The sequence below is a fragment of the Alosa sapidissima genome, chromosome 9, assembly GCF_018492685.1.
Source record: "Alosa sapidissima isolate fAloSap1 chromosome 9, fAloSap1.pri, whole genome shotgun sequence".
NCBI classification, from domain to species: domain Eukaryota; kingdom Metazoa; phylum Chordata; class Actinopteri; order Clupeiformes; family Clupeidae; genus Alosa; species Alosa sapidissima.
Window position 1 is genome coordinate 17,926,514 of NC_055965.1, and position 10,593 is coordinate 17,937,106.

The window sequence follows — 10,593 nt, forward strand, 5'->3', positions numbered from 1 at the left end:
ACACACACACACACACACACACACACACACACACACAAATAAGATATGTTATAAAGCTTACAGAGCAAGTGGTATGACAACTTTATATTCTAAGTTTCACAACTATTCTCTCTCTCTCTCTCTCTCTCTCTCTCTCTCTTTCACACACACACACACACACTCACTGTGCACTCCTTCTTAGCTGTTTTTATTTATTTATATTTATTATTATTTATTCATTTATTACAAACCATCCTCTACAGTGACTTTGGACTTACAGGACTGGTTTCCCATTCATGGATTAAGCTTATTAAAATTAAATCAACGCTCCAATGAAACTGAAAACAAAAAAAAGTGTCTTGTCTGACATACTGATTTTTTTTTATTATTATTATTTTATTATTATTATCATTATTTTAAAAACAACCACAAATGCAGAACTTACTTTGTAACAATAAACTCCCCTGATTACATATAGCCATTACCTGATCTTGAACACACAGGTCAGGTGCCCATAGCAAACTTGTCCGCATTCACAACTTACTGTGCCATTTCCAGCTACTCACTCCACTGAAAACTGCACAAGTTGGAGAAGTTGGTAATTGTTCTAATTTGTAGTAAACTACACATATGTGTATACATGTACCTCATATGCTACACACTTTCATGAGGGTTTCTGATTGTGTGTGCGTGTGTGTGTGTGTGTGTGTGTGTGTGTGTGTGTGTGTGTGTGTGTGTGTGTGTGTTCAAGTGTATTTCCTTAAAAATGTTAACACCGGTCACTTTACTTTCAAACTAAATGTTTATTTATATACGTGTTAAGTGTTACAGCACTACAACCTTGACAGTCTTGTACTTCTTGCAGGCATGCGTATGGAACCGAAATTGAGGTGGGATTTTTTTTTTACATTAAATAACATCAATAATACAAATAAATACGAATTAACAATATGTGTCCAAAAACAAACTCAATGCATGTCAATGCAAATTAACTGAGATAACAAACACATGCACACACACACACACACACACACACACACACACACACACACACACACACACACACACACACCAATTGTCTTTCAAGTCCTATACTGGCACAAGAATGCACATATTTAAATATTTAATTTAATTGTTGTTCAATATAAATACAAATATAAAATGCATAGTAATGCATAATTTTCAATTTGGTCATTAGTCATATGAATTCCTAATACAGAATGTTACCTGCTAAGACACGTTTTTATATGAAGATTAAATTCAAATGTGTAAAACAATGTTTCACTCAATATGACACAAATAGGCTAAGGGCGAAAAGTTTCCGTCGTCACTTCTGTCTATTAGAAGAGCATGTGTTTTTAAAGTAGATGTAACAGTCGACGGATTTCTCCCTTAAGGTGCAATCAAGTCAACCCTTCGAATGAAACATGTTCATTTGAAAGGAAATGTTATAATGAAACACATACTGTTTGTCATAGACTGCCATATTTTGTGTGCATTAATAGAAAGACGTTTCAAATGACAGTTTTGGGTTGTTTGTGAGAAAGACGTAGGATAAAACTTTCACATTTTTGTTGATCTGCCAGTACTGCCATTGGTCTGCTTTATTCTTTAATCTATGTTATTTATTTTCATACTCCATCATCTGTAGTCTATAACATGTCATATTTTAATAGGCTAAATTAATATGCGTAATTTATCCTAACAAAAATAAGTATTATTTATATACAATGAATGAGAAGGTTACTGAAAAAGTTTCAATATTGTCCCAGTAGGCCCATGCATTTCATAAAACGACGTGCAACGGAAATAAATTAGGCTTCATCACATTACATTTAAGACTTACCTGTCACTAGTTTTATTCCGTCCGAAACATAGCGTTTTTTGTGTAGTTTTAAAACAAACTTTCTAGAATAGCGGTAGCGAAACATTTCTTCCTTGCGGCGTAACGATAGGCTATCCAAAAAGTAGGGTGGTTGACGTTGGTCTTCCTTTCATCGAACAAAATCAGTTCCACATTATGGCGCCGTAGCCTAGCCTAGCCTACCTGAGAAACTACTGGTGTCAGAATGCATCTCTCTCATGTGTATTACCCGCGAGATACTTAGACGTCTGTTGCCATCCACCTCGCAGGTGTTGATCAGACGGTATTTATATAAAGCACCGGGCCATCGCAAAGGGAGAGAGAGCGAGAGAGAAGGGAAGAAAGAGATTTTGTTTAAGGTCGAGAGAGAAGAGATAAACCTGTCCGCGAGCTCAAACCGTCTTCTGACAACTCCGGGGGTTTTAGTGCGGATTTTATGCATCATCGTTTTAATAAGCACCGACAAGTTACAAGAGCTCCGCCAATCCAGCGGGTTAAAGAGACCAATCTTAGAATCTCTCCTACACCCCCCCCCCCCCCCCCCCCCCCCAACACACACACACACACACACACACACACACACACACACGTACACACACACGTACACGTACACACACACACACACACACACACGGCTGCCACCACCCTCCAACAGTCTTTTAGCTTCCCTGATCCCATGGCTTTACAGGCTTAGCGTTGAGGAAATTCTACTGCAATTTAGGATTAGACAAAATAGTCCCTCAACAATGCTTCGGTGCCACTGGATATCTTGATAGTTGTGCGATCGATTCCAGCGTCTTTAACCGGTTCCCCTTGAAACCCTCAAGACAGTTGCTAACAAATTTGTGAAATTGTCTAAGAAATCCTCGTTTTGTGCTCATTGTGTGCGCCATATAATGCGATGTCATCGACTCCCTCTTGGTTGGAACAGGGGAGGTTGACGTCCCAAATCCACCCATTTTCTCTCTTTGCTTCACTCATATTATGCAAAAAGACAAACATGGGCCTGACAGGGGCCTCTTACGCAACTGATAGTAGTTCACCCGGTTGCTCTCTTCGTGTTTATTTATGCAGACATCTTGAATGACATATTGGAACGGGAGAGACAAATAAAGAAATAAAATAAAGCATCGTTGTTTTTTATATAAATAACAGGAGCAACAAAATAACACAGGCCTTCTAAAATTGCTCAACACAATTATTTAATGATGAATATGTTGGTTATATGGCCGTTAGCCAACATATATATAGGCCTCTTATCACAACTTGTGCATGGAATGAAAATATCAAGCCTTCCTATATTCTCCGTTTGCTTGCGGTCACTAGTATTTTTTCCGAGTCTAATATGTTTCTTTCTTTAAAGGATCATTATATCCCCCTTGCGTCAAAGTTCCACCCCCTAAATAAATGTTGACTGTTGTAAGATGTAAATTTAAGTGAGGATTAGTGATTTCATCCATATTCATGAAATTAAGCAATACGGTTAATTTATGCTACAGACCTCAGATTAAAGGGGTAAACATTCAATGCATCCAATTATGGGCAACTGTGATAACTGATCTAATTTTAAATTCAATTATTATTCTAGTAAACAGGCATCCTCACTTTGTGCCTTAGTGTGTGACTAGTCACAAAACATTTTCGGCCATGTTTTGCCAAATGGTATACAATAAATTCATTTTCATTTTTCATTTTAAATTCATTTTAAGAGGGGACCATTCTGCAAAACCTGAAGAGTCAGGTGTCTATTTATCAAAACGTTAAATAAATAAATTGTACAGAATTGCGTGCAATGGAAAATGTTTACAAACATTTCACTTTACAATCCACAAACTGCGCGCCTCAACTTGCGGTGGAAGTTTATTTCTCCCCTTAACTGATTGGGAGTGGTTACAAGTGCTGTCAGCTTTGTGATTGGCTGTTCCTGCCGCCTGTAGGGAAGCACTTGCGCTCGGATTGGATGGAGGGGGCGGTCCCGCAGGTATCCTTCGCTCTTAGAAGGGCAGGGCAGCCTTGGGATGATCAATCTCCATCCGTCAACATTAGCCATCAACTTTACAGAGAGTGATATGCGAAGATAATGAACTTAATTCGTTTGCTTCCTCGCAGCACACGCCGTTTGATTGAGTGCCACCTTTAAATTGGAGTTAAAAGACGTCCGAGTTGAGTGATTTCTGGAAGCCAAGACCGGGGGAATTAAATAGTTTCTTAATTTCGTTGCATGCGTTTATGTCTTAAGAGTGCGCACGGACTTCAACAGCCTATTGTGGATATTGTCAATAACCTGGATTGTGTCCCTCGAGACTGAAAAAAGCGAGGGGGAAAGAAAACCGGAATAAAATACTGAAGGTAAATGTGACAATTTTATCTCAAACCAATAATGCATTGCTTTATTAGCTTACAGTGTTTATACAATCTTTTCAGTGTTGATTAAAATGGTTAGAATATATAGCCCATTTTATTATGTCATTTTCTTCATGGAATTGGCATTTTTTCATCGAATCGATGATCTGAGGTTAGTTTATCAATACTATTTTGGTAGCCTATTCTGCATTAGGCTAAGTCGAAGCAGCTGGAGTCTCATGAATTCAGACAACTTTACCCAAATAATCCAGCAAACAAAATTCCTCTCTCGTCGCCCTTAAACGCTGTTATTTAATCTCATGTCCCTTCTGATTAGACTAGGCTCTGACAAATAGCACAGGAGGTATGAGTTTTTATCTATTAATATCGCCGATAAAGCCTGTTCTCGTCAATGGTGTCCCCGTGGGTCCAATCTAAATGGCTAAAGAAGTCATTTGCACAGAGTTTGCGGTCATTTACATCTGGCTGCACTGTCCTACGGGGGTGGAAATACAGTGGGGCGCTTGAAGTGTTTAAAATCCTAGTGTTTATCACGGCGCGGCAGGAGACTAATGAGCGGTCTTATCAGTGGAAGGGCTGAATTGAGAAAAGGCCCGCGGAGTTTGTTGCCGATTCTCTTTTTCCTAATTCTGTCGTATTGTTACAATGCTACATGCTGTGGCGGAGTTAATTATCAGTCGTAATGATGAACGACAAAATAATGTCCGCTTTTGTGTCTTTTTCTCTGTTATAGTCAATATCTCGGGGTTGCAGGGGATTTAGCGCATCGGAGTGAAAAGTCCTTGCAACATAAATATCTCTGTTTTATTGAATGGTTGCTTTAGATAATAATAATAATAATCATCATAATAAAAATCATAATAATAATAACAACAACAACGATAGATTAAATGAGAATGACGAATATACTCGTAATGTGACAAGTGCAATTAAACGACTACACATCACCATGGACGAGACATCAGAGGAGTGAAATATTCACAGTTTGTCTTTGCATAATTAATTGCGGTTGTTTCTGTCTCAAGTCGGTAATCATAGTAGCCTAAGTTCACGCCCTGTTCAAGGAGTCGTTAGCTTTGATCTTCAGACTATTAATCAAAAGGCGTTTCATTAAGTTAACTGCGCCATCTATTAGGCTAACAAGACGCGAGTGGGAAGGTGTGGATGGTTTGATCACTTTAGCCTTTCTGACTCCATTTAAGACTTTTATGAAGAGGGGATGTGTTATTTATCTGAAATATTAACGTCCAGGCGGTGACAAATATGCACACTTGAGTTGGATAAATAAGAGCGCTCTTGCGTGACTCTCCACTTGAGTTGTTGGCCGCCATTTCGTTGAGACTCAAAAAGTCTCCAGCTGACTGCCATTGCTCATTTTCACAATACACAATGAACAGTGTGCAATGAACCCAAATTTCACGACTTTCCAAGTGCTATACAGACTCAGGCTGACCAGGCAATAGGCAGGTTCAGTAAAACAGATTCCATGATATAACTTTTTTTGTTTGTTTGTTTCTTGTGCAGATCTTGTGCAGTTGTTGTCAGTGAAACAGTTAGAAAATCTATTCGGTGCAATGAAATAACACATGGCTGATATTTCTCTGGTCTCTCTTTGTCCTGTAGCTATACGCCGAGTGCGTTCCCCGATACAGCCGTAGGGGGAACCGAACCTTTCCTTGAAAAACACGGGTGAACCCCTGTTCAGCCTCTAGCATGATGTCATACCTCAAGCAAGCCCCGTACGGCATGAATGGCCTGGGGCTCGGGGGTTCCATGGATCTCCTGCATCCGTCTGTGTACCCGGGTAAGCACACGGAACTTGGTTGACCTTATAGGACTTACAAACACTTTCATCGTACTCTGTCTAGAGGCCCACATACCACTTTGCTTTTTTAAACACGACACAGCAAGTGTTTGCAAGACCACAACGCCATTTATTTCTACATATGCCTTAATGAAAATAAATTGCCTGTTGGGCAAATTAACGACGCTCATTATATGCAAAATGACGTTCATGATTTAGTGGTATATTCAGAACATAACTGTTTCACCCTTCGTTTCGCTTGGAGGTAACAATTAATGGTTAATCCATTGTGTTTCAACAGCCCATCCGCGGAAACAGCGGCGGGAGAGAACTACTTTTACGCGCACGCAACTGGACATTTTGGAGTCTCTCTTTTCCAAAACGCGTTACCCAGACATCTTCATGAGGGAGGAGGTGGCGCTGAAAATTAATTTACCGGAGTCACGAGTACAGGTGCGTGGTACTAATTTGGAGTTACCACTTTCACGATTTTGTTTTAGCTTATATGAAATAATATAATAAAATAACAAAAGATGAATAGAATTAAGAGATTCCCTTTACTTACTAGCATGAAGATGTTTGTTTACATGCAGATGTAAGGGCCCTTACAAAGTGTCAAGAAAAGTCAAAATGATTTTAAGGCTCTCCCAGTGAGTTTTAGCTACCTCCTAACACATTGGACTTTTGAAGACATACCAGATGAATTGCCATGATCATTTTCAGAAAAAAAAAATTCTGACAAAGGGGGAAAGAGTAATTTAGTTCCTTCATTAATCTCTTCTTGTATGTGTGACTCAAGTGCCTCCTTGATAATGATTCCAGAGTTGCTATATGTGCTTTATATGTGCCTTGGGGATCAATAAAGTATCTATCTATCTCTATCTATCTATTTTTTCTACAAAAAAGTGATCAACTTCTCACTGCTACTACTGTCACTTTCCTACTCCACAAACTTGTCTACAACTGCCTGACCTTATAATGCTCAATGTAGGCCAATCTGTGGTAATGTGAAACTACCAGTGTTGTCAAAACTTTCCAAAACAAGTGTCCCAACCCAAAGGAGTCCACCATAGGAGACCATTAAATGTGAGTTCTTCCTCCCCCATTGTACAGGTGTGGTTCAAAAACCGGAGGGCCAAGTGTCGCCAGCAGCAGCAGACTGGAACCAACTCCAAGATCCGGCCGGCCAAGAAGAAGCCCTCACCGTCCAGGGAGAGCCCGGGCTCAGAGAGCAGCGGTCAGTTCACCCCTCCGGCCGTCTCCAGCACCGGCTCCTCTTCCTCCTCCTCCTCCTCCTCCTCCTCTGGCTCTCACCCGTCTGGCCTGGGCGGCGTGGGTTTGGGCGGTGGCGGCGGCGTGTCCTCAGTGACCTCAGGTGCCACCCCGGTGTCGGCCATCTGGAGCCCGGCGCCCATCTCGCCGCTCCCTGCGCCACCCTCCGTGCCGGACGCCGCGCCACCGACCAGCGCGTCCTGCATGCAGCGGCCTGTGTCCAGCTCGGGCTCCTCTAGCGGAGGGGGGACCCCCGCCTACCCGGTGTCCTACAGCCAGACCCCCGCCTACAGCCAGGGCTACTCTGCCGCGGCGGCCGCTGCTGCCGCCTCTGGGTCCTACTTTGGGGGCATGGACCCCAGCTCATACCTGGCCCCCATGCACTCCCACCACCACCCACACACGGCTCACCACCCCCACCACGCCAGCACGCACCCCCAGTTGGGCTCTATGTCCAGCTCCGGCATGTCCAGCCACCATCCGCACCACCACATAGGGCAGAGCACCAGCCACCCCCACCACGCGCATCACGCGCACCACGCGCATCACCATCAGGGCTATGGCGCCAGCGGCCTCGGATTCGGCTCCACAGACTGTTTGGACTATAAGGAGCAGACGACAACGGCCGCTGCCGCCGCCGCTGCCGCGGCCGCCGCGTCCTCATGGAAACTGAACTTCAGCGCGCCCGCGGACTGCTTGGACTACAAGGACCAAGCCGCGTGGAGATTTCAGGTGCTGTGAGGAGATGTGGAGGACTTGCGGAACGTCGACGGGACAGAACGTCGTTTGTTATGAGTGACAGAGAGAGAGAGAGAGAGAGAGAGAGAGAGAGAGAGAGAGAGAGAGAGAGAGAGAGAGAGAGAGAGGAGAGGGAAGAAGAGGACGACGACGAAGGAGTAGAAGAAATACAAGGAGACTGTTTATGGTGTTCATTCACTAAAGTATTATGGTAGAAAGAAGTAACCCGTATCCGGATCGCACCGCTCTCTTTCCCTCTTTATTTTATTTTCAAATCGGAAACTAAAATAACAAAATGTGAAAAAAGTTCAATTCATTCTTCAAACGGCCAGTTCCTGTAAGACACAAAGACCCCGAAATATCCTTAAAATACAGGCTACAGGCAAAACATTTCAATGGATTATTTCGAACGGAGGCCAATGAATGAAAACCAACACGGAATATACCAGTAACCTATCAGTAAATTCAAACACTTTTTAAAGGAAACGAAGAAAAAAATCGAATATTATGTGTTTCTCCGTCCTCCGTGTATATGTGACTCATCAATTAGACGAGGAGTTTTCTTGCCCATGGCCATTTTTAATCTCTTAAATCAATAACTCAAGATGCTGCAGGTGTTCGTATGTAGGCCTTGTGTAATGAAATTTAAGTTATGTCAGCTTCCACTTAAAAAAAACTCCGAACATCCAACCCGATGTGGTAACTGTTTTCATTCCTGGGACTAAGTTAAAAAAATCGCAGCACTTGAGGTTCTTGTCAATGAAGTGAATGGTTCCGTCTTCTGTCTGCGAGAGGATAATGTGAATATGAGATGCAATGAGATCTACCCTGTAAAATGTTTAAGTGTTTGAGGCGGACGCCTTGGCATTCATATTTGTTTTGTTTTTTTTGTTTTTTAATAAAATATGGTGAAAGTTGTTTTAAAATGGGCTGCGTGCTTATTTTTTGATCAAATATTGATGTAGGTTATGCCTAATATTTGAATGAAAGTGATAAAGAGATAGGCCTATGACTCAATCGATTTTTTAGCTTTTTAGTTTATCATATATTGTCTCAAATACAAACAAATGGCTGCAAAGTAATACTATAATGCTTGTCCCCTTATTTTCGCTTAAAATGTCATAGGTTACATTTGAGTAGGGCACGGGGAGTAGACAATTGTGTTTTTCCCTGTAGCTTGCGCACAATTCTCTGCACACGGTAGCTCCGAATTGTGTGCAAATGATAAACCTATATTTATAAGTAACCGTCATAGCACCTGCAAACAACAAAAACAACAACAACAAAACATGTATATGTAACGAAAATACAACAAACAGGTGTAAGGACGATCATTAGCCTATACCACAAAAGTGCTCGATCAACTTTCAGGTTTGCAAATGTAACATTATTTGTGTCCCTCAGCATATCCGTAACCCGAGGGACTTGTGTGGTTAAGCATCGGTTATTGTTTGATAGTCCCAGGTCAGTGGGTTAAGAGGGGTTCGATTTACAATTTTGCCATCAAATGCCAATGCAAACGAACAGACAAATCGAACTGACCTATGAATGTAAAATTTGTATTTCTTTTTTTTCCCACCGCGCTGTGTGCGCAATGTAAACATAACATTCTGGTGGAGTTGTAGGCCATTTATAATGAGTTCAATTCAGGAAAAAGAAATTAGTAGTTGCAGAGCTATTTTACTTTATTAAGTTCACCGACAAACAAGGCAGGAAAACGAACAAATAAAAAAAAAACATACCAGGTTGACTCTATAGTGCGTTTGGGCGTTCCGTGTGACCTCTGTCCGTGTCATAGCAATGCACAATTTTGTTTATCCTACGACTGGCGGACAAATCACGATTTTAATTAACACCGTTGTCTGTGTATGTCGGTGTAGTGCATCGATGCGGCCCAGCTGGGTAAATATTGCAGAATAAACATAGGGTCCATGTTTGGCCTGCTGTGAGTGTGTGTGTGTGTGTGTGTGTGTGTGTGTGTGTTAGTCCCTCAGAGCCCGTTCAGAGTGTGTACACGCTGACTGGCAAACATGCTGGCTTTGGTGCGTTTACATTCAGCATGTAGTGGCTAATCTCAAAGCATGTTTAAAGGTACTCTGCCTCACTCTCTCGCTCTCCCTTCCTATCCCCTTCTCTCTCCCTTTCTCATTTTATATGCCCCCTCTCTTCCTCTTTTTTCTCTCTCCCTCCCTCTCTATCTCTCTCTCTCTCTCTCTGCCAGGTGGTCCATGTCCCTCACACCTGTCTTTGTGTGTGCGTATTTGTATGTGTGTGTGTTTGTGTGTGAATTGCCATGTTTGACTAGAGGACCGCACATGCATTCTGATGATTATTAATTGTGATGTTAATAACCGTTATCATCATTCACCCCACAAGGCCATCCCCCCACCCCACCATTCCACATAGTCTAGTAGTCTGTGTAGGACTTCTGTGTACATTTTGTTGTGAGGGATTTGTCAACAGACTATTTATTTATGTAAATACAACATCATTTTCTCCGGACCACAGAAGCATTGTAGCACCATATCAACCGGCAAACATAAAGCTCTGCATTCACACATTCCAAGTTCAG

At 41.9% G+C, this 10,593-nt stretch overlaps 1 protein-coding gene across 1 annotated transcript; it reads left to right on the forward strand.

Annotated features, from left to right (window-relative positions):
* The first annotated feature begins 3,886 nt into the window (after positions 1-3,886).
* On the forward strand, positions 3,887-8,940 carry otx2a (orthodenticle homeobox 2a). Its single transcript, XM_042103699.1, has 4 exons — positions 3,887-4,192; positions 5,831-6,011; positions 6,313-6,464; positions 7,125-8,940. The coding sequence occupies exons 2-4, from the start codon at positions 5,921-5,923 to the stop codon at positions 8,022-8,024; spliced, it is 1,143 nt and encodes a 380-aa protein (XP_041959633.1). The 5' UTR covers positions 3,887-4,192; positions 5,831-5,920; the 3' UTR covers positions 8,025-8,940.
* Positions 8,941-10,593: the final 1,653 nt, after the last annotated feature.

What these genes read in the sequence shown, in the direction of transcription:
- otx2a (XM_042103699.1), top strand. Translation starts at nt 5,921, where the DNA reads ATGATGTCATACCTCAAGCAAGCCCCGTACGGCATGAATGGCCTGGGG. An exon ending in GCATCCGTCTGTGTACCCGG is followed by an intron (nt 6,012 to 6,312) that starts GTAAGCACACGG and finishes GTGTTTCAACAG; the next exon opens with CCCATCCGCGGAAACAGCGG. An exon ending in TACCGGAGTCACGAGTACAG is followed by an intron (nt 6,465 to 7,124) that starts GTGCGTGGTACT and finishes CCCATTGTACAG; the next exon opens with GTGTGGTTCAAAAACCGGAG.